Below are 24,407 nucleotides of genomic sequence, written 5' to 3' on the forward strand. Positions count from 1 at the left end.
TCAGGATGATGAATTAATTAAAAAAATCTTCTATTGCTGCCAGTGCTGTGAAGGAAAAAGTACTGAACGGAAGATTGTATGTCAGAACTCACTTTTAGGACTCAAGCGATCTGGCTAACGTATCAGAACTGGTGACAAATGACAGTTCAGCTGCTAATGCTTCACAAGGCAGACAAGGATTACATTGTTTTATAATGCAGTTTTGTGGAAGGTATAAAAAGAATTACAGTAAATTTATGCACAGTACATACATATTACACACAGTTATATAAATACCCATGCTGTGGCTGGACTTCAGGAAGTTGCTTTATTGATAAGAAAGCTAGTATCAGACCTCCCAGCATCCATTTAATACACATTGCACTTCGCATCCAGTAATATGTTCATTTCTGTACCTCTCTTAAAAATAGATTTAAAACAGAAGCGAAGAATAATATCGATCTTTCCATAAACTTTGTTTTCTTATTTACATTGTAATATTTCATTATACATAAAGACTGCGTTACGATACATTATCTTCATATAGCTTTTTGTAATACATACAGCTTGAAGCTATTAACATCTTAGTTTGGGAACAGAGATATGACCTATAAGACTATTTAAAAACAATTCTAGCCTTAATTTTTCTCTAGTTTGTTTCACTGAAACCATTCTTTGACACAAAAAAAAATCCTCCTTATTGGGGAGGAAAAAACCAACCCATGTTTAAACCACCTCTGGATTTCCTTAAACCACTGAGAAACTTAGAAACCATAATCATTTTTTGCATAATTATATAGCCACTTCAAAGGCTTGTTACTTTTAAATTTAGAACATGAATGACAATTATGACCATATCTTTAAATTAATTTTTTTTAAAAAAAAAAACCTTTCAGTTATTTTCCAAACATAAAACAATGAAAACGCAATCATTAATCATACATATTCTTTGCACAACTGGGAAGAGTTCCTATTTTATTAGGGAAAAAATGAACATGCACACACCCCCATTCACAGAGTGAGAACATAAACTACAGCAGCACTTGTCTCAAGTTATGGTGCACATGGTTGCAATACGGGGTATAAAACAAGAATAGAACTTCCAACATCTGTAAAAACACAGAAAAATTATTGTCCAAAAAGTCATTCACATTCTTCGCAATGAAATGAGAGATCAGCTGCTCAGCTTTCTGGACTCTCCAGCCGACAAACTCCTCCTTCTATTGCCACGGACTGTCCTGCCACGGCTCCAGGAGGAAGTCTTGAAATGTGAGTCTGTGAAAAAGTCAAGACAGTATTATTGAGCAAGAAAAGGAGGCAAAATTATGCAGGACACAAAGCAAGCTCTTAAGTATTGAACGATTAAGCTGTTCCATCACTGAAGTCTGAGAACAAACTACAGAGCAGCTCAAAAAGCTGCAAACAACTGGGATTCTTTTATTTTGTTTGCATGAATGTTTAACACAAAGGGAAGGATCACGACAGATGTGTAGAAAGGGTAAACTGGATGACCCAGTGCACTGAAAGTAGAAGAAAGGAATATCCAGAGTGAAGACAAAAGAAAAATAACTGTGGCATTCCATGGTTTATAGGTCTATTTCTTAGGGAGATTCATATAAGTTTAGTACTGCATACAGAAATACACCTTATAGAAATCTTAGACACAATAAACTATTTGGCAGAGATAAAATAACACTTCAGAGCATAAGGCAACTGCAATGATCAGGATGCAAAGAAGAAATTTCTCTGCATAAAATACCTACTTGTCCACCTAAAAAATACCCAAAGACTTCCTCTAAAGTATTTGTTGCCAACCATCAAATAAATGGACCGAAAGAGCAATTGTGTTTTTGTCTACAGGCATCTTTTCCATGGAGAAATTTTTAAACAGGCCTTTGAGATGGTTCTGTAATATTTCAAACAGAAAGTAAAAGCCAAAATGTGGGCACATGTGTGTGCGCACCCAAAACTTCAGTCTATAACTCTGTTGTAACTCAGTGACACTAAAAATCTGTTAAAGATCCTTTATATTCTGAGGTATATTTTATTACTGATGGGCAAAAGCATTCACTTGGTAAAAAACACTTTGACTTATTTTTAAAAGTAATGACTTTTTTTCCCCCTTGCACATGCTTATGCTGTGAAAACTGCTTATATTTTCATCTAGCGTTGATTTTGAGCTACAGCAAGAGCCATGTACAGATACATCGACTGCTTTCATATAGGGCCAAGTGGCTAAAGAAATGTTCAAACAGAACAACAAAAGGAGCCAGAAGCATGTTTCTACAAACTTCACTGTTCCTACTTTCAGAGCTGCTGAGTGAGCTCTTGTAAAACATGAAAAAAAAAGCCTTTGTGGAATTACAAAATGCAATAGGGTAGATAACATCATTTCCACAGGCTTGAGGCAGAAAATAGCAATGGCAGGGACTCACCAGCTCAAGCTACGCTTCAGCCATCCCTCCCACCAAAGCAGGAGTGCTGGCTCTCATTTTCCTCATGAGTTCTGAGTTTCACCAAGTGATTCATTAATGCTCAGAGAACATAACACTTAAACAATTATTAAATTAGGAACTAGAAATGCTTCCTACTATGATATAAAGGTCACAACATTGAAGTTGCTGGCATTGAGAAATTACAGCTTCCTGTAAGTGCAGCCAAGTACATATTTAAGGTCTTATACATACATTATCCTATTTAAAAGATTTAAGTGCTGCAAAATGTTTAACTTGCAATGAGGCAATGCGTTGTGACAAGTATATAAGTTCATTAAGCATAACTTGAATCAATTTGAGACTGTAACCCCAATTCATTGCATCGAAGAGACATTTTGTATCTCAGAAGCAGCTTCTTTTAATTAATTTCTTGATAAGGGTATCCTGGTGCCTGCTCTTAGGTGTCTTGTTTACAGTTAAATTACAGAATGAGATTTAATTAAAAACATTTAAAGGTTTTCATTTTACTGCTAAAACTCTGATGTCTGGCCTTCCTGCTTGATATATGAACATCTTCCTACTTTCAGAACAATTTTGGTTACAACTGTGATTTACCACTTCAAGAAGAAAAGATTCTTTTCAAATCTATTACAGTTTCCCTCCAAAATGTAACTGACAGTTTTTGGAGATGTTATTTTGTGAGTTTAAATTAAAAAAAAAAAGAGAGAGAAAAAGAAAAAGGAAGAAAAACAAGTGGAAGAAGGATATTTTTATGACTGAGACCCCCAAGACATTTTTCAAGGTCTGTTAAAATTTCTAAATGAAAAGTGGGACAGCCTGACAGTGTAGATGTGGCATTGTTCGATGGTCACAGTAGCTAATTTCCTCAGTGGAAGAATGCCACCAATTGTTTAGTGAAATACTGCAATCAAAGCAAACCAGTGGTCCACTCTAAGGCAGGCATAATTTAAAAGTGGGATTGCTTATACAGTGGTCAGAATTATTAGCAGATCATGGTAGCAATACAATAAAAAGCACAGAGCCCAAGGATGCTGCCAAGAAGGATAAGAGAGGAAGCTTCTTACTGAAACAGAAGAAATATTAGTACTATCATGATTATCTTGAATCTTGTAATCAATTTTTTTTCATTATAACTACAAGAGACCTGATCTGTGTATATTAGTTTTCTGACCCAAGTTATAAATTAATGTTTTGCATAGGATTGATTTATCCCACAACCCAAAGTTAAGTGCCTAATAGACCCTTATGTAATTGCAGGACCAAAATTTGAGGCTTCATTAAATCCACATGAAATCTATAGATCCTGTTAACTTTAAAAGTTAGTTAAGCATAATATCCCAATAAGCTTTTGAGCAAGGAAAGGAAAATACGCAAGAGGGGATAAGAAGATAGTCAATATCTGTCAATACATTATCAAGTAGTTATGCTTAAATAGCTGTCCAAAACACATTTCCTATACAAAAACTCATTTCCTATAAAAGGAAAATCACATTTCCCGCACAAAAGACCCCAAACAACTATTCACTAGCATCTGTACATTTCCATTTACAGAAACATCCCAACCACATATAACAAAACCTTTTTTAAAGCCTTTACTTGCATCCTGTTTATTTGCATCCTTTATATGACATAGAAAATACAGATGCTGTTTTACACTACTTTTTACTTTCACCAATGGCCGTCATGTAGAACAAAAATGAGACAGATCCAAGATGACAGTGTTTGAAATATGTTACCTAATAAGTAATATGAAAGGATAACATTGCCATGTCAAGACAGCTTCAGATAAACTCCCAAGTGAATTCTGACAGTTATATCTCCCTTGTTCTTAGCCATAAGAACAAACTTTAGTAAATAAAAAGAAAGATCAAAGAACATTTAATATTTTTAAATGCAACCACAAAACTTATTTGTACAGTTTGTTACATTTTTATATCCCAACATCATATTTTACATTAAGTCCAGATTGTACAGTGGATTAGGTTTAGATTTTAAAACATAAAAATAAAAAGCAAACAAAAAAGAACAACACCGGAAAGCTTTTAATTGGATTCGATTAGTCCATCAACTTTACAAGTTGAATGAACCCACATCTGGGGGAAATTCTGCCTGGGATCTCAAAAACAGGAAAAGAAAAAGTTTTTCTGAATTAATCCTCCACTCAGCTCCATGGAAGCCTCTCTTTGAGGAAACCATATGCCAAGGAAAGGTAGATTAAGAATGACAGGGCTATCTATATCTTCAGCTCCATAAATAGAAATGTTACTATCCCAGAATATTCCAATTTGATTTGCTTTCCTAGAGAAAAGTGAGGTTGGTGAGGGCCTGGTAGGAGCAGAGGTCCTGACAGCTAGGAAACCAGTTAGTCACCACAAATCTTTGTCTGCAGCTGAGTGGAAAAGCCTTGTGCTCACAGTTCAAAAAGAAAAACAGTAAATGCTAGGTGAAATAATTGATATTGCTTCCCAGCCTTGCACAAAGCACAGACTAGTTAACCAACCTTCAGACACTGATTCTTGCTCCATGTATTTGTCACACCTTGCCCTCTTTCCCTCCTAACCAAACCAAAACAGTGGAGCAACCAACTCCCCCAACCCCAATGCTGCAGACACTGTTTGTGGAATCTTACTATCTCTCAGTGCCTTTTGATGCACATGGGAAAGTTTCCCACCACACTGGAATAAGTATTAACTGCTATAGGGACAATATATGGTTTTTACCTTTTTGTCATGAATATTTGATTTACTTTTCAAGTTATGTATTTTTAGTATAATTTAAAACAAAACAAAACAAAACAAAACTACAAGTTGTGCCAAGATTTACTTTACTTCATGTCTTATAGACAAAGATTCTGAAACAACCTTGAGTCCAACTAATATAAAAAGGATTTATTTTAGTCTTTAAAGAGCTAGTCTCCTTTTATTCACATAAAAGTATTAGTTTTGTCACAACCGTTTTGGGGTTTTTTTCATTAAAAGCATAAATACAATGTAAAATGAATATGAAATTTAAGCCAAAAGACAGACAGTGCTGCATGAGAAAACTGAAGTCAATCAAATGCTGCCAAAAGGACAGAGTACAACTACCAGATGGCAGCACGTTCAGTTCTTAAGCAAATCTAGGGAGTACTTCATGTGTTTAGCTTTCTTATTTCATGCTCAGGATGTGCTCTGGACAGAGTAATTTATAAACCAAACTTTTTCCATTCATTACCCTATTGAGATGAAATATAATGGAAGACCAAGGACATCACATACTTAATGAAGTTCTTTTCTACCACCTTATTCCTTAAAGAAAAGTACCACCAAACCCATATATTCTTTAGAAATTCAGAATCCCTCAGATCTACAAGCTTTCTTGCTGGGTACACGCTTCCACCATGAGAACTACCTGGCTGTTTATTCTCGATTTATTTCCTAGGCAGTAATAGCCATGCTCTGCTGCTCTGTCTGCTGGGAAGCTTTCTCCCAACATGGTTTGAATATACATTTGCCATATGACAGGAAAAGGTGCCCTGAAAAATACAGGCAACTGCTGCTATCAGAATAACCCATATGCAAATTGCTTGGTGAAATCTTAAAAACAAACAAACAAACAACAAAAAACCACAAACAAAACCCCACAAAAACAAACAAAAAACAAAACCAAACAAAAAACCCCAACAAAACACGAAACAACAACAAAAAAAGGTTGTTAGGGAGAGAGGTTGCAGAATGATTGTCCTTGTGGGCAAAAGCCAGAAAAACAGACATACTGATGGTGTACTTCTGGCTCTCGGGCACTGAAAATACTGATTCTACATATAGGTTGTGAGGAAGCTAACAGGTTCCCAAGCTCAAATTCATTCGGTGGGTTAAGTATATTACTATACACTATTTATGTATCTAAAAACATTGATGTAATGCATTAGGGAACAAAAATATCAAATCTTCAGAAAGTTGAAAGCTACAATATTTTAATCTCTTGAAATCATTCATACAAGTACTTAGACAGTCTACAGCCATGTACCAACCAAACATCTATTCAGCTCAGTGTCCCAGGCTTTTGTAGAGGTATTCTAATATGCTGCCATATACCTTAAAATATGATTTTTACCATTCTGAATTGCAGGAGCTAAGTCAGGTTACTGCATTTATATTTGCATACTTCGATACACAATCTCATCTTGTCTGCTCCCTTCTAAAATATGTTGGCCAAATATGAGAGTTCCAGAACTGCTGGCTTTATGCAAGAACTCAGCACAAAAAAATGAACTTATCTTCTCATCTCAGAGCCCATCATTTCCATGAAGGTCTACGAGCCAAATATTTTAACTGGTATCTTAGCAGTGAAGGTTATTTCCAACAAATATAAATACCTTGTTTTTTATGAGAGAACTGGATGCTCTGCTGTATGCACAGAGTTTTTTTCAAGTGAAAATTTCTGACTGATTCCCTAGTCTCCAGACAAGAGTGCAGATTAAAGAAAAAAAAAAAAGTATAACAGTGACATACACTTTTCCTGTCTCATAGTTAAAAGACTGTCTCTGTAGTCTGAACTGAATGACTGAATTATTTGACTTCTTATTTCTCTTAACTAAACAGGCTCAGTAAATTATTCCACTAATTTTCAAATTAGAAATAGATTCTTCCAAGATGTATTTCTTCACCAATGAGCAGTGGATAACTGCGATAACTGCTCTTCTCCTAACAAAGGGCTTTCACAGACCTTTTACTCACAAGGTAAAATCCAGAAGTCCACCATCAGAAACCAACAATCACTACATCAGTGTTTGTCATATGTATTGCTTCAAACATAGAGGGAAGTAATTTTGTTAAATTTTTCAGTGTTAACAAAGGCAAATAAATCCTATTACAACACCTACCATCTCAACAGGAAAAGTGAACTGTAAATGGTCTCCTTGTCCACTATGTTTCCTCATACTGGAAAATGAAATTAACTGTCAGAGATAAAGTTTCTGTTTGCATATTGCAACCACAACATTTGGTGTAGACAGCAGTTGTTGCTGAGGGATGTTTTCAAACACAGCAATATGCAACACTCTCCACTACTGTTACCCCTTCTCTTGCTAAGCAACTTGAATTTAATTCATTAGAAAATGGAAAGAATGGCATATGCAGCTTTGCCATAACATAAATCTTAGTAATTAATATTATAAGAACTGAGTATCTGCCAAAGAGAGATTTAAACTGGCAACTGAATTGGATTACATTCAATATTACAACTAGATTTTTAGAAATTTGTTGCCTGCATCATCTAGCTGTTACAAAAACTAAAACCTATGAAGCTGGACTCCAAGGTTATCTCAAGAGTATTGCAACATAACTTGTAAAAGTTAGCAACACTTACACACAGATCATATAGTAAATTCATATATACTAAGAACCATAGCAAACTGACAAATTATTTCAAATACCTATACCTAACACAGGACCAAAACCGCACATTGTTGGTATTGAGATTGGATCTTTTACTGGAAAGAAAGCACTCTGACTTCAAATGCTACTGAAAACACAGTAAGCAAGTACCTATTTTCAAGCAAAAACATCATATACCAACAACTGCTTTGAATCACTAAGATAATATAAGAAATGGGAGATCCAGGAAAAAAGTTTCGTGGCACATCCTGCCCACTTACACTTTCTGCACACAGAATACTCTGGGCCTTGAGTGAACAAATACTCTGCAGATCCTGCCTGAGATAAAAGGGCTCTCGCTTGATTATGCACAGATACACGACATCAAATCAAAAAAAGGCTGCCTACCCATAACCAGAACCTTCAAAAGATGCAGTTGGTATTGCAGGCATATGCTGCACCGTCATTTGAGACTGAAGAAATACTTTTCCTTTGCAGCGTCCTCCATTAGGCAAGCAGACAAGGAACAAGAAAATATGAAGACTATGTAACTAAGAAGAGTCAATTAACCTGTAACCTATCCGTTAGCCTCCTTTCCTTCTCATTCTCCATTTACATCTGAAAATCACATTATGGGTGAATTCAAGGAATTATTTCTCCCACTCCCAAATTACAAGGCAGAAGGTCTTACAGCCCTTCATGCAAACTGACGCTTAAACTGCTCTACCAAATGCTGCACCAACTGTTAAGACCTCAAATATTGCACGTTGCCTGCAACAGTATGGACACAGCTCCAAAAAGCAATGCTGTAGTCATCAGAATAGAGCTATCTTCCCAATGGTGACAGCACAATTGCTTAAGCTCTCGGAATGTAACCTAATTAGTTCAGGAAAATTGGAACCAATTAATGAAAAGCTGCCAGAGTATCTTTAAAGAGGTCACAGTGCTGGTAACAGGATGACCTTCTTAGCTTATGGTATGATCAGCTGTTGGATCTATTATGGGTCCATTAAAAAAAAAACCAAAACACCTGGAAGATTATTCTGAAGACTAGTGTCTCAGAAAGAGAGGAAAGTTTGGGCAGGAAATCTAAAAGAGCTAACTGCTTATCAAAGCTCTTGCATTCACATCAAGTAATTAATGAGTCAACATTACAGTAACTAAAAAGAAAAAACATACTCCCTCAGTTCATGAAGTTATTTAATCTCCCAAACCTTCCATCTAGAAGTCTTAACCTTTGCTGATGCAGCAGTTACTGCTACAAAAGAAGCTGCGTAGTTTCAGAGGAAGTCCACAGACTTGTACTTTCTACTTTTTCTCATGGCCACAGCCAGAAACTTCCATAGAGCCTGGAATATTCTAACAGCCTAATGGCTAGAAATAGTTGAGTATCATGTGACAATCATATAGATGGCAATGCAGGAACTTGCTTTGGGAGCTCTTGGGAAGTCCTTTCATCTTCCCAAAGAACAGGCATAGGTTGACACAATCTGTCATGGTATTGCTTCAAGAAGGAAGTCTGGGACTGGCAACTTCTAAAACACAATGTATGTGTCCTTTAAGCTCATCATAGCTGAGGCTCCCAGGCACCAGCCTGGATAAGTTGTAGCAATAGGTGGTACAGGTTAGTTCCAAGAAGCAGGTAAAAGGGTCAGAGCTGCTCAGATGAAAACTTTGTTTCCTCCCACATCCATTATGTGACAAACACAGTGATTATGAAACTGCTCGTGTCAAGAGGGATGACAAGAAGTGAAGAAGAGGACAGTTGAACCAGCAAGGATGAGCTTTGATCAGTTGCTTGTGGCAGTGACGTAAGGGTTCAAGGGCAGGAAGTCAATGAGATACCCCTGTGCAGGTAGTGAAGATGACATTGTCAGTGCCAGAAGTGGGGGAGGAGCTGAAATACTTTTTGAGCACTGAGAGCTAAAGGAAAGTAGTAAGACATGCAACCAGAGATGACTGTGTCAGCAATAAGGTGTGAGCTTAGTTCATCTGGCAAGCCTCCATGGTATTTTTAAAGTAACCTTCAACCAAACATTTTAAACCAACGCTCAACGGGAAACTGACTTTTTCAGGCAACTGATTTAAAAAAAAAAAAAGACTGGCCACCTTTCCAGAAAGTATGCTTTAAATCAAACAATTATTAGTCACCATGCAAAATTGTCCCACAGCTCTTGCAGGCTCAGCCATTTCATGCTGGTAAACTAGCATTCAGAGAGTCTAGTTTGGAGGTGAGTGGCCGGCTGCAGAACCCAGTCTTTTCTGAATCAGAAGGAAATAAACCCCTGTTGCAAGGCTACTTCTAAATCAGTACTTGGAGAGCTCACAGTGCTAAAAGTCTGAAGCACCAGCAAGTCAGGATGTACAAACCACTTGGAGTCTCTGATTCCACTTCCCTATCCCATGTACATATTCAGGAGTTGCGATAGTTAATTGGTTGAGTATGTTTCTACCTCTCACGCATAACAGTGTCTGCAGGTGAGCTGCCATCTAGCTTGTAAGTGCCTTGTAAGAAAAAGACCTCCTATATCTCCACAATCTTTGCGTGGGGTTCAGGACCACCATTTGCTAGGTCCTGTTATGAAATGCATTAAGCTCCAATGCATGAAGAATCACACTAAGATTATAAAGCAGGATCCTTTTTTTTCCTCTTAGTATGTACTGCTTTATATAATTATGATTCTAATATTAGTCTAATTCATAACAATATACACTTAAAACCTTTCTCACTTTCTAAAAGTCTTGCTATAAAAATATGTTTTCATGTTCATTAAATTGAACCAGCCCAAAGTCAAGCCCTTGGTTTAAGAATAAAACTTGAGTCCTAGACTGATGAAAGAAATAGAAACTGAGGCTCTTTACCACCCCAGAAAAACAGGAAAGCAAGATGTTTCCCTACAAGCTGCTGCCTGATCATTTTTCTATGGTACTCATAAACAAGTGATATTTTATACTTTTATGAATTCTTACAGCCTTATTCTTTCATGGCAAGCACTCAAAATTAATTGTACCGAAACAGATACTCTATTAAAGAAAAGGACTTTTTTTTTTGTTTTTCACTTGCAATACATTGTGTTCTATTTCAGGCCCAGTTTTCCATCTACAACTTAGCCCTAGCTGTAGCAGAATAAAATTCCAGCTTTTATGACAGAAGACTTTTTTTGATCAATAGAAGTCAGCAGCAAAAGCATTTGTGGTTTTTCTCTGGAAAGCATTTGTGGCCACAGACTCAAAGAGGGAAGAAAGGGAGGGGGATTAACTCTTCAATGAAGGTCAAAAACATAATTTAAAAGTGAACCAAGAAGAGCAGCTGTGTCTGTCAGCGCAATCAAGATTACCAGCTGGAGAATTTACCAGCAGTATGAAAACAATGCACACCAGATGTCAAATGTTGCAACTGTGAGTAGGAAAACATCTCTGGGCATGGCACTGTCATGCTAGTACTCATTACCAGACAGACTTCATATTTAGCATTTATTTATTAATTAGACAGACACAACCAGGAAGAAACAATAATATTTTGAGCCTCGCAGTGTAAGCCAGAGGCAGGTGTGCACACTGAAATAATTTAACATCACACAGTCTAATAATTCTCCTTTCACTGCAAACACAAGATAATGATTTTAAAACTAACTAGTGAATTCTAGAACATCTGCAGCTGAGCTTGCCTTAGTTTCACTCAGTTCAGTCTGAGCTTTTAGCTTGAGTTTGGATTCTTTTCTAATAAATCTGAAATAAATATTAAGAAAACAAGTAAAACCGCACTCTAATCCATGGATAATTAACTGGAAAAAACTGCACATAAGTCATGAAAGCGAGTGCTTCACTAACAACTCTACCAGCACTTCCTTCACCAGCTGCTTTTTATCTTCCTCCTCATTTTGGGGCATACTTGTCTTTTGTTCTATACATTTTACTCCTTGAGGATGAACTCATTCGTTCCCAATGCTTCAACCACCATTCTTGATGTTTAAAATATCTGATCTCAATTTCCTTCTTTTATATATTCATTTATCTCTCTCACATCCTCCTTTGTATTTCTCTCTGAAATGAAATGGAGAGGGGGAATAAAGTATTTTAAAAAAAAAAAAAAAAAGAAATATTTGGGTTTTGTACTCCACTCCCCCTGCACTGTTGATGATTAAACTTTCTTCCTCAGCAGATCCACAAGCAGCCATTTCTGCAGAGAGTCAACAAACCCAGGCCCTCAAATTATTTCCTTTCCCAGGCTTTAAAAGTAATCCTTCTTTAAAATCTACCATCAAGATGCTGGGTATCTTTCTTGATATTACCTGCTGGTATAAACTTTCTAGCTGTCATCTCTCTAATACATGTAAATATTCCATTAAAAACTCTCACCTCCCCCCTTAGTTTAACCATACCGAGAAGCCATCTTATTCTGGCTCTTTCCCCCAGTTTTGTCACTTCCTTTAACCAGTTCCAATTGTCCACTCTTGTTCTTGATACTGATAGCTGTGCATTTATAAAGGTCTACAGAAGTTATGATTTTGTCTTAGCCTGCAGCTTCTCCCATGTTCATTCTCATTGTCCAAACACCTCTCTGAAATGCTCTAGTTGTTAAATTGCAAAGCTTGCCTTTTAATCCTTTCAGTTCTGTCTTCCTAAGAGAAGGTGGCTCTCATCTCTTGGTTAATCCCTATTATTTCATGCTAAGAATTTTTCCAGTTTCCACTTCTAAACTCAGTTTTGAAATAATATTTCTCTCCTTCCAAAAAAAAAAATAAATTAGACCCATGAAACCTAAAGAATCATGGATGTTGTTTACCACAGAGGCTATTCTAGGAACTACCCTGAAGTTTGTTTTATACCCTCTCCCTGCTTCCTTGGTGCAAATGCTTTATCTGAAGGAAGACAGGCCCATAGAAAAACACTGTACCAACCCAAATAGTCAGCGTAACTGAATCAAGCTAAAGTTATTTAAACACAATTACTGTCAGCAGAGGAAATGGAAAAGTGTTTGTGGCATCTTTGCCTGACATAATACATATGTTAGCATGGGTTTGTTAACGGCTGCAATTGTAAAAAAAAAAAAAAAAAAAAAAAAAAAATTAAAAATGCCCAGTCAATAGATACATGTAACTGCTTACCCATTACTTTTTCCGTTCTCTTAAAGATAGAAATTTCTTATATATTTCATTATCATCATTTGATAGTCTCCTTATCTTCTACACACATTCTACCATATGAGAACCTATTCTTCATGGCTTACCTTAGCTTTGCCATCCTGTGCAGACATATATCCAACACACATGCTCTCTGTTGTATGGCTCCACAGAAATTCCACTATAAAGGAAAATGCAAAGAAGTCACAAAAATTGCATTGGCTTAAAATACCAGATGTAATTTAACAAGACTGGAATCTTGAGAAACAAATATAGGTTAAAACATAGTTTGAGAAAGGACAAAAAACAAACTTAAAGAACAAAAAATACTTACCAGAATAATAAATCTCAAAAGATACAGCTGTCAAACAAACAAGATTTTCCTACACTATTCTCAGCCACACACTGCAGAACTAATACCCAGAATGAGAATGTTACTTCAAAGACATGGAGCCTTCAAGATGAGAAATACATCAACTGCAACTACAGTTAAAAGATCAACTAACTTTTAAAGCAGAGGCCTGTTCCACCCATAAAGTAGAAGCAGATACAATTTGCATTTGACTGCCCTGAACCCTGAACACAAGCACACTACAACAGCATAAACCCAGATGGCATACAAGGATTCTGTAGAATTGTAATGCTATCAACAGAATAACCAGTAACAAGCATTTTTTCACAGAACTGAGCATGAGCATACACATAATATGTAACTACCAATGGGTAAATGGAGGTCTGTGGTTTAGCTGCACAAGTAGGATACAGAAAAACATACAGAAGTAGTAAAGTCTACAAGATGAAAACTGAAGATAGAGAGCAGGCAGGAAAGAAATTGTGTGAAAGCAAAATAGTCCTGCAGAAGAAACAGGAGACATGTTTGCTGATGTAAGCAGAGTAACACGGCACAATAAGCAAGATAGATGCCTGGCAAAATTACCTCAAGACCTGGTCCCAAAAGTAAGCTGAATTACATCGAGAGCATATGCAATCACCCCCTGTGTTTGGGGAGAGGCTAAGGAGCACCAAAGATAAGAGAGGAAAGAAAGACGGAGAAGAAACGAACCCATTTTGACTTTGGCTTCCCCATCAAAGTACTCTCAGGTCTGATCCCCTTGACAGAATTCTAGCACTTGCTATGCAGCATCAGCTCTCTGGTACTGTTACACTCACAGCTAATTTAGGATATAAATGTTAAAGACAAACAGTTTTGTGTTTGTAGTGGTGAAGAAAACTAATCATTGCTATCTTGTATTGTTAATGCATGTTAATCCAGTGAAGTGTTGAAGTTTGAAAGCAGCTCCCCAGCAGCACTACAGGCTTGGGGAAGAGTGGCTGCAGAGCTGCCAGTCAGAGAGGGACCGGGGGGGGGGGGGGGGGGGGGGGGGGGGGGCGGGGTTGGTTGGCAGCCGCCTGAACAGGAGCGAGCAGTGTGCCCAGGTGGCCAAGAAGACCAGTGGTATCCTGGCTTGTGTCAGCAATAGCGTGGCCAGCAGGGACAGGGAAGGGATCTTACCCCTGTGCTCGGCACTGGTGAGGCCGCACCTCGATGACTGTGTTCAGTTTTGGGCCCCTCACCCCAAAAAGGCCATTGAATGACTCGAGCGTGTCCAGAGAAGGGCAGCGGAGCTGGTGCAGGGTCTGGAGCACAGGTCTGATGGGGAGCGGCTGAGGGAACTGTGGGGGTTTAGTCTGGAGAAGAGGAGGCTGAGGGGAGACCTCATCGCCCTCTACAGCTACCTGAAAGGAGGGTGCAGAGAGGGGAGATGAGTCTCTTGAACCAAGTAACATGTGACAGGACAAGAGGGAATGGCCTCAAGCTGCACCAGGGCAGGGTTAGACTGGCTCTTAGGAATCATTTCTTTGCAGAAGGGGTTGTTGGGTGTTGGAATGGGCTGCCCAGGACAGGGGTGGAGTCCCCATCCCTGGAGGGGTTGAAGAGTCGGGTTGACCCAGCGCTGAGGGATCTGGTGGAGTTGGGATCTGTCAGGGTGAGGTTAATGGTTGGACTGGATGATCTTCAAGGTCTTTTCCAATGTAGATGATTCTGTGATTGTGACCTATCAGCATTTAAACAGCCCCTTACAGTAATCTTTAATTCCCCGATACATACTTAGATATCTTTATATATACACACACGCACCTCTACTCAGTTGCAACACAAAGTTCAGATAAAGAATATGTTATTCATACATTTGGCTTCCACCTAATGGAACTTTATAACTCGCCATACTATATTCTTCCTGATCTATGTCCCAGTATTTTTTTTTTTCTGATCATTAAATACATAAGTTGGAGGGGGGAAAAAGAAAGAATGAATTGCTGATCAGAATTCAGGGTTGTTTCATAGAATACTGTAAAGGGTGTAATAAATTAAACTGAAGTGTAAATTTTTCCATTGGATTACAGGAGGAGTCTTATATGAATTACACATGATGCCATGAAAACCTCTTCCCAGGTATTTCTTTAGAGAGAGACTTTCACATATGGCAAAAAGCATCATTAGATGGTTTTAAAACTTATCCATTCCTATTCTTCATGTTATTTTAATATGACTGAAGAAGACCACAGCATGCTGACTATGCTTCTCCTTTGCACCATTTATCCTTGCATACCAATTAAGCCTGAGTGGAAGATCAAAGTTTAGACAATCCCAGGAAGACTTGAAGATTCTGACAGATATCATCATAAAAGAGATAAGAACTTCATTTTCTCCCCCCGTAATAGATTCTTGACTGACATCGCCAAAGTTTAGTCAAAAGCTCTCAGAAAGTGAAACATATTGAGTGCAATGTAACTGCACTCGAGGCCAACCCCTCCCTAACACCCAAAAAGTCCAACTATCAGTGAAAGCAGTTATTTCTTAGAGGAAAATTTAATCTTATCTTTCAGTTTTGACAAGTTAGGCAATAGTTCAGGCCAAGTATCCTCAAAATATTATTTCCCTGCTTTTGATAACTCTAGGCATATTCTTTTAATTTTTTAATAGTTTTTCTGTCCTACATTGTCCACCAAAAGTAGCATGTACTAGCATGAAACACTCTTATTTCTAGCTATTACAAGTAGTAGAATTAAAATCCTAAATTACATACTTATCTGAAGACATTTCACATATTTTAAACCATTTAATAAATCACTTTCTTTAAATTTGTTTCAATAGTTAAAAAAATAATAATAAAGATCACCCCTGCAACAAAGACATGAGATTTCATTATTCCATACACTGAGGTTTTCAGTATTACACAACTTATCTTCAGTCCAAACAACACAAATAGTACATATGTTTAACTATACATTAACTCAGCATACACTATAAGGCAGGAAATTTCTGTGGTACAGAAAAAATATCTTTAGAATAAGCTATGCTACTTCAATCTCATTTCAGTGGAAAGCAAGCCAAAAATCAATGGATAAATACTCTTTACTTATGATGCATGATATATGGGGATTTTCTTTATTAATTTTTGAGAAAAAATAACAGATCTTCCTTAACAGGAACATGTTTTCTTACATGAATGACAAACATGAAATGAATAGAAATAATTCCCTCACTTCCAAACATAAGAAATTGAAGGTTAAGTTGATTTTATTTGTTCTCATTTAATCAAACCTGTATTTTAATTTTCTTAACTCTTTTTTAGGGATAGAAATTCTGTTGTAGGATGTTTTTCACAATTATTCCATTCTTAAATCTGTAAACTGTAAATCAAACTTGTACCATTCTCTGTACATTTAGCAACCCATGCTCTGAACCTGGGGTCAGGATTAGACAGTCTTAGCTTTCAAATAGTTAGACAAGAGTAAGATGATTGTGAAAGTCTATTTGATAGTTTACTTCTTCAAGAAAACAGGCTCTTCAAGTAATAACTCCAAAAAATATAACAAGCCTTCAAAAATTCCTTTATTATCCATCAGGATAATCCCAGAACCATCATCAGAATTGTAAGGATTCACTTCTCAAATCTCTTGTTCTTTGTAATAGCAAAATAAAATACATTAAACTCTTAGGATGAGATGTTGACAAAAAACATAAAACACACATAAACTTCAACTGTTGGGTAGGGAAACATGAATGTTAACTGTATTGAGCAAAATTACCTATTAGAATGAATGACTGGAGGAGGAATACTATCAGACTTGAGTGGACAAACACAAACTAGTATGTGATATTTAAAGATTCTTTTAATGCAAACTAGCAAGATGTAATATGAGAACAAAACTGAAAGATAACATACACCCCACCCTGTGCAACTGTAATAACTTGACCCTAACATCCTGGAAGTCACTGAGCAGACAGCAGTAAGTACTGGATTTTGTGTGGGTTAACCCATCATTCAGAATTTATCTGCCTGGCCATCTTTAGCACATAGACTATAGATTAAAAATAAATGAAGCAATTCAAGAATTAGCAGGTGAGATGCTTTGATCTGCCTTAATACACAAGGTTAGGGTATCAAATCTGTCATGTCAGATCTGAAAATGTATGAAAGCTACTTCAAATCTGTAATGCTCCTGACAGCGATTCATTAAATACTTGGGGGAACGCTAAAGCAGAGGATTATACAAAATAATTTAATTCTGGTAGCATAACATAAATAAATAGTAGACAGGCCCATGTGATCCAATACATGACATGACTGGACAGATGTGCCCACATCTGAGGAGGACCACAGGAAAGGAGATGGTACAAGTGTCATGCTGAAGTAATTCGTTTGCCCCCAGTCCAAATCCCTGCCTTCAAAGAGAAACATGGGCTTTACTGCCTCTGGGTTGTATTTCCACCCACCTCTGCTTGTAGTCTACAGCCTTCAGTTTCCTAGCTCTTTCTCTGTGACAAACCACATGACAGTTTACTACAATACACTTGTTCCGCTGTAAAGCAGCGAGACAGATGAGGATCTTGTTTCTAGGACATAAACAGGGCTGAAGAGCTGTAAAGCTCAGAGCTTTTTTAACCAGTCAGCTACTGATGGAGAAGTACAGTTTTCTGCAGAAGGACAGTTCTCCAGTTGTCTGCACATGCAAATAGTAACTGTGACTTATCTGAACAGATTTTCCTGGGCATAACAAAAAATTTCTAACCATAAAACAACTTCTTTTCCAAAATTTAAGTGTATCCTCTCAATTTCCACATTTTATCCTGTAAAAGGAGGAACAAAGAACTTTTTAGATAGCATTTTTAGCATATAAACCACTGAGAAGCAGTAAACAGTCATATGCACTACCCCCAACTAAAAATGCATTTTTTTCTTCTATGAGGAACATACCCTGCCTCACCACAAGCAACCGTCATTTCTATGCCATGGTCTTAGAAGGATCCCACACAACCCTCTGAATCACAGTTCTGTTTAGAAATAATGAGTCAGAAAGAATGCTCTTTTCCAGTTTTAGAGAACAAAGAAAGCTAATAAAACTCTAGAAAGTGAAATATTAGTATCATCTCAAACAATTTCAATTCTTTTTGTTTTGTCTGTGGCCTCTGAATGATGGTAAGCATGCACAGACAGTTTTTATTTCATCTTTCACTTTGAGTTAGCACCTAGCTCAAGTAAAAATGAGTAAGAATGTCTTACCTAGTAAAGTTGGCTTTTCCTGTGATGATTCAGGCTCTGCTGAACACCTGCAAGACCGAAGAACTATCACACCTCCGAGTACACCATCTTCATTGGCTAGAAAAGGTGAACCTGGGTAAAATCAGTGGGGAGAATTATTTGCAATAGGAATAGTTTCTTGGGTATTTTTTTATTTGACTTTCCTGCCCTCCCTCTTTTAATCTTGTCACTAAGGGTTGACAAGACTGTCAGGTCAACAGTGCTTTCACAAAAGCATCAATTTTATTTTTTCCAGTGTTTCTAATGAGTAACTTCCTAAATAGTAAGTAATCTAATCTACCAGTAATCAAAGAAGGAAAAAGAGCTACATGGGTAAAAAACATATTGGAAATTACATTTATGAGTGCAAAACCATTTGTTCGTGGATCAAGGAAGATATAATAATGAATAATGGAGTGTCAAGTTGAAAAAACTCCCATGTCTCAATATTTAGTTCTTTCTGTGCTATAATTAATATAAAGATGCCACATATGAAAAGAATCAAGCAAATCTGGGTCACTTTTACAGTTTATTCATTGTTCCCAATTTAAAGCACTTTGTACATAGACATCATCATACTGATATAGACTGTCTTCCTTGCTGTTTTATGAACATTAGCAGAAAGGCCAAAAACACATCCTACTTTTTACAGTGGCTTTTCTGTTGTTAATTTAAGACATACAATATAAAACATCTTCTATCAGAAGCTGGAAAAGTTTTAAAGAGAGCTGAATCAAGTTTGAGTATTCTTTTTCTGGTTTGTAATTTGAAATGAGATTCCTACAGTTTTAAATGTGGAAACAATGGTATGATTTACATACGATTTTAAAATATCTTGAGCCACAAAATTAACCAAGTTCTTGCATTTAAGCCCAAAGAGACCCTAGTCACACTATTGCAATTCACTGTGATTTAAAGTTGAACATACAATTGCAACAAGCATTTCATATGTTTCTTTTCAATGATTTTCATTTAAATAAATTAGTATACTATGTCTAGTGTACAGACACTGTAAAAGGATTTGCTGGCCACAGGAACTTTAGAGCAGGTCTACTCATCAGCCTCCTTCAACTTGCCCACAGCTATGTACGATTAAAATTACTCCTTTAATGCAAATAACAACATAAAACACCCCCAATGAGAACCAACTTCAAGCTTTACTATAAGGAAAACTAAAAGCTTTACCATCTTTTCTCTTGACTTAAAAGAAGCTGTGTTCAAAAGTGATACAAGGTGGTCATTACAACAGAAGCCCATTTACAGGAAAATAGTAAATGTGGTACACTTAATAAACAGTAGTATCTTATTTGATCTAATGCAAACAGATATTATCTTTAAAGCACCACTTGCTTTGTACAAGAACTATTAGCAGGTACCAATTGCACCTACTGTATTCATTCATTGCAACCAAATCCCTGTGAACCAAGAATCCAGCCAATCATAACATAATACATAACAAAACAGGAAAATATGTTTGGTTAAAATAGAAATGTAAGGCTTGTGAAGAGTTTTACCACTCAAATCAAAATCTTTCTGTCTATGCTTTCCAAGATGCTAAGTGTATCTCTTATACTTTCACTGCATTAACCAAGTGGTATGATATCTGCAAGCAAATGAATGAGGAAAAAAAAGTGGCTTTCTTCATAGAGGACATGCATCCTTTAATCTTTACTTCAGAAACTTGGGTACTTCAAAGACAACGTCTTAGCCTGAACTTGGTCCTGCAGACCTAATTTTATAAATTATTCAGGGCATAAGCCATGCTGTGGTGAAAAGTCATGGCAAACAGAAAAAGTTTCATTTTGTTTTTTAATAAGCAATGCTTCTCCTAATCTTTCAAGGTTCCAGTGAAAAATACTAATAATCCCTTTAATTAGAATGGTTAGAAATATTCTATTTCAGCAGAACACAGCCAGCAAACACTATTTAAAGCAGACAGCATGTTTGAGGCCATACTAAAACACTAAGACTGTATTAATGTGCATAAAACCAGACAGCAACTACAGATTATAGACTTGATGCCACTAAAGTCTTGTTCTAGAAATGCTTACACTGGGTTATCACTTCTTTTTTTAGTGTTTTTCTTTCTCACACACTCAGAAAAGAACAGATGAAAGAAAAGTCTGTAAACTAACCAATCACATATTTCTTCATTTTTCCTAATAGTTTTGTCAACTATGTGCCATCATCACTACTCAAATTTTCAATAATCTGAATAACGTGCACATGCTAGACTCTCTCTTTTTAAACTTTTAAGAGAAGACTTGGCAGTGTATTTCTTTCCACGTAAAGAGTCTGCAGCAAAACATGTAACGCTACATTTTCATCAGAATTATTTAATTTTTACAGGGATTTCTTTGCAAGAACAAAATGTTCATTTTCTTCAGTGGAGTATAGGATGAGAAAAGTAATCACTCAAAGTGCATGTTTTGTGAGACTTTTTTTAAAAAGGGGTTAAAAAATTTAAAACTTGAGCTTCAATCACATAAGACAAGTCTTCATCTTACAGTTTCATCCAAAGACTTGCTCTACCTAGACATGCACAACTATGCTTATGAAAACCCCAGTTCTCTCAGCATAAATAGCATTTATTTATTGATTTCAAACACGTTGTCCATTGTATTGCCCTAAATATGTATACTATTGTTTTCTGAACCAAGTTACTTCCTTCAACAGTTATGCACCATGGAAGCTTTAATACCAGTCCACAAAATTCAGAGGCTTTGAAGTCCATGCTAAACACTCAAAAGCTGACTGTATTAATTCAGCCTTTGCTGAAGTACATTGCCACTCTTGTTATTTCAACCAGAAAACTCAAGAAGAAGATTAATTTAATAGTATTGTGCCTGAGAAAAGCATGATAAAAACATGATGAAATAGAGTTTTAACTTCAGCACTCATAAAACACACCAGATGAGCAAGAAGCTGACTTCTTTAAGAATAACACAAGTTGGGCCCTTGGAGTAAGGACAAATGTTAGTTATGCCACATGAGACCAGGTCTTACTGCACTAACTTTGTAAGAACTGACCATAATCGTAGCACTGGGGTGATACAGAGATGAGTAAAATGGCTTAGAGTGACCTGTAGTGGGTAATTTGAATGGAATATTAAACCAGGAAATGTCTTAGAAGTTTGCATTATGCAAACAAAACAAAGAAGACAGGACACATTATCTATTAATTGCATTATTTGCCCAGTGGTGCACATCAAAACCCAGAACCTCGAGGCTACCCTCATTTGTAGCACCTTGACCAATATCCTACAACGCAACGACGAAAATGACTGGATTATCTTGGCTTTCTTGTTGCAGCCCGCCATGGTTCTAGAACTGTAGTAATAAAGATTGAACCAAAGTTTATTATTGTTAGCTGAGCTACTGAAGATTTTTTTTTTTTAAAAAAAACAACACAGAGCCAACTTTTAATCTCTCACACCATTTTATCATCAGCTGCAGAATGAATATTATTCTGGAAGAAGTCTTAAACAAGAATGTATCCCTCCTTCTCACCTCCAAACACAAGCAGCAAACGAAGACACAAACATACAATCACTTGCAAAATCCCTGCAATGGTTCACAATCTTCTCACCCATACCACTTCCACAGGCTATTGCCCCACTTCTGCTGAAGGTTGCCATCCACAGAGTCATCATCAAAAGCAAATTGTGTGACTACACCCTCATCCCTTCCACTTGCTTTCACCAGCAATTTCAAGCTAAACCATGTCAGTGCAAAAATCAGTAACAATATAGTATGTGCCTCCAATTCACTGCACTGGCTAAGTTGTGAGGAATCAACCTCTAAAAAGTGGCAGTAAAAAACAGTTGCCTACAGTAATATGTTACAGTATTCTACATTACAGTAAATTCAGACAGACTGTTTCTCCTCTCTTAAAAATCAGACTCTAAGCCAAATTAAATACACACAAACCAGCACATTCTTTAAAACAGAGAATGTATTTTATTTTCCAATTAAAGCAATTTAAAAAAAAAAAAAAAAGTTAAAAGAGGGATTCAAATATTTTAGTATTTTTTTAAACAAAGATATTTCTGGATATGCAGACTTATTACTGAGAAATACAATTAGGCTAAAGAGTGTATTTTAACATACAGTGCAGATGAATATGTTAAGCAAGATTCTAGACAGCTGAACACTATGCATCCATCAATAAATCTGTAAAAACAATGGTACAAAAGCAGTATTATACTTTATTTCTAAACAGGATCCATGTACTGTACACAGGAATTAATTTGAGTGTTCTCAAAACACGGAATTCAAAGGTTGGAAACATATTTCATTAATTTAGTTCTTAAAAATAATTTTGTTACAGCTAAGCCATTGAGAAAAAGAAATAATAGTGCAGACTTCTTTAAAAAACAACAATATAGGTAATGGCATTTTTTCATATACATTATATTTAATTAGTATTTAAACAGGAACAGAAAAGGTGCAACTGAAATACTGCCATATATTAAGGTCATAATGGTTTCTCATAAGAAGGAAAAAGTAATCTGGCTCCCACACTCCTAGACCATTTTTGCACCTCTGTAGTCTTAAGAATGACAGATCTTGCTGTACAATTAAAAATGTAGGTAAAATAAATTAAAATATGCCTACTAGCCAAAAATAATTTTTTCTACTGCAGTAAAATCAAATTGCTAGACAAATCTTTGATCTAATAGCTTGCTAGTGACAAAACTACAAAAACCTGGGACTTTTAATACCGTTTTAAGTCTCATTAAACTCATTGTTCCTTCCCAGTTATACTGGCATACCACTGAAGAACTTGGCATGAAAAATCCAAAGCAAAACTTCAACTACAGCATTAACTAATAATGTTAGCACTGACTGGCCACACCAGAGAGAAGGGGTAGGAAAAAACAAACAAAAAACATCTTTCAATAGCTTTGGTTTAAATCCTCACCTCCCCCAGTCACAAAATTACATTTTACAAAACACATTTCTCTCCTTCTAAGTTCAACGACTCTGTTGAGCTATCTGAAATTTAGAAAGCAGAGTCAAGTTTTTATTTATATATTTTGTACGTTATTATTCTGCATAACGGTCTCTTAAAAATAAGCAAGCAAGTCTTCACAGCAATTCCACATTTGCTGATCCCATCAAGTTCAGCAAGAGTAACCATAACTGATCACCAAGACCCAGGTTCAGCCTCAGACCAGGGATAGAGCATATAGATTTCACAGGCATTACAGCAAATAGAGGCCTTAACATTAAGCCTTGCTTCAGAAGAACTACAGCTACAAGTGAAGAATGTTTTTTCTTCTGTGTCTGTCAAATTAAACTGCTCCCATGTTGAAGATTGCTTCCTCCAGAGCACGTGATTGATAGGAGATGTTCATTTCTCATCCCGCGCTTTTTTTCCCATTTGTAGCTACTGGACAGATGCATTCTAGCATGGATTCAATACTAAACTTGAAAAGAAGTGTTTTATTTAACACTTACTCAGCTGAAGGACTAACCAGCTGTTCATCAGATGTTTTACATCCATACTCTTCCATAGTAGAGAAACCATTACCAGCTTCATTGCTTACATTAGCTTTCAAACTCTTCAGAACTTTACTCTAAACACTGACTGTGGCGTGGTGTGACCAGTTAAGCATTTTAGCATCCCCCTGCTTTAAGCGAGTACAGCTAAACAATTCTAAACCTTCTTGTGCTGCAATGTGAGTGAAATTCCGACTTTTTCAGGTTAATAATCTATAGACTACCTGTGCCACTGGACTTTGTCAGCTTGTGTACAGAATGTGTTTAAAGTGAAGCTGTTTGCCACTCCACTTCTGCTGTGTATCCCACTGAACTTCAAGCTAACAATTTAACAAACATTAGAGGATCATAAAAGCACTAAATGAGGCCTGCTTTTAATTTTATGCACCATTATTTGTT

General features: G+C 36.6%; 1 protein-coding gene across 4 annotated transcripts in view; it reads right to left on the reverse strand.

Moving 5' to 3' along the window:
* Positions 1-941: 941 nt before the first annotated feature.
* TASP1 (taspase 1) overlaps positions 942-24,407 on the reverse strand; it is an 87,159-nt gene continuing 63,693 nt past the window's right edge. For 3 of the 4 annotated variants that reach the window (XM_074916969.1, XM_074916783.1, XM_074916688.1), the window contains 3 exons: positions 18,486-18,596; positions 13,023-13,096; positions 942-1,254 (listed from right to left, as the gene is read on the reverse strand). In XM_074916969.1, coding sequence (XP_074773070.1) covers positions 1,162-1,254; positions 13,023-13,096; positions 18,486-18,596 — 278 coding nt within the window. In that variant the 3' untranslated portion in view covers positions 942-1,161. Of the gene's footprint in view, positions 1,255-11,476; positions 11,837-13,022; positions 13,097-18,485; positions 18,597-24,407 lie in introns of those variants that run through there. The other variant, XM_074916877.1, reaches the window with a different exon arrangement.

This window comes from Athene noctua, chromosome 1, assembly GCF_965140245.1.
Source record: "Athene noctua chromosome 1, bAthNoc1.hap1.1, whole genome shotgun sequence".
Classification (NCBI taxonomy): Eukaryota; Metazoa; Chordata; class Aves; order Strigiformes; family Strigidae; genus Athene; species Athene noctua.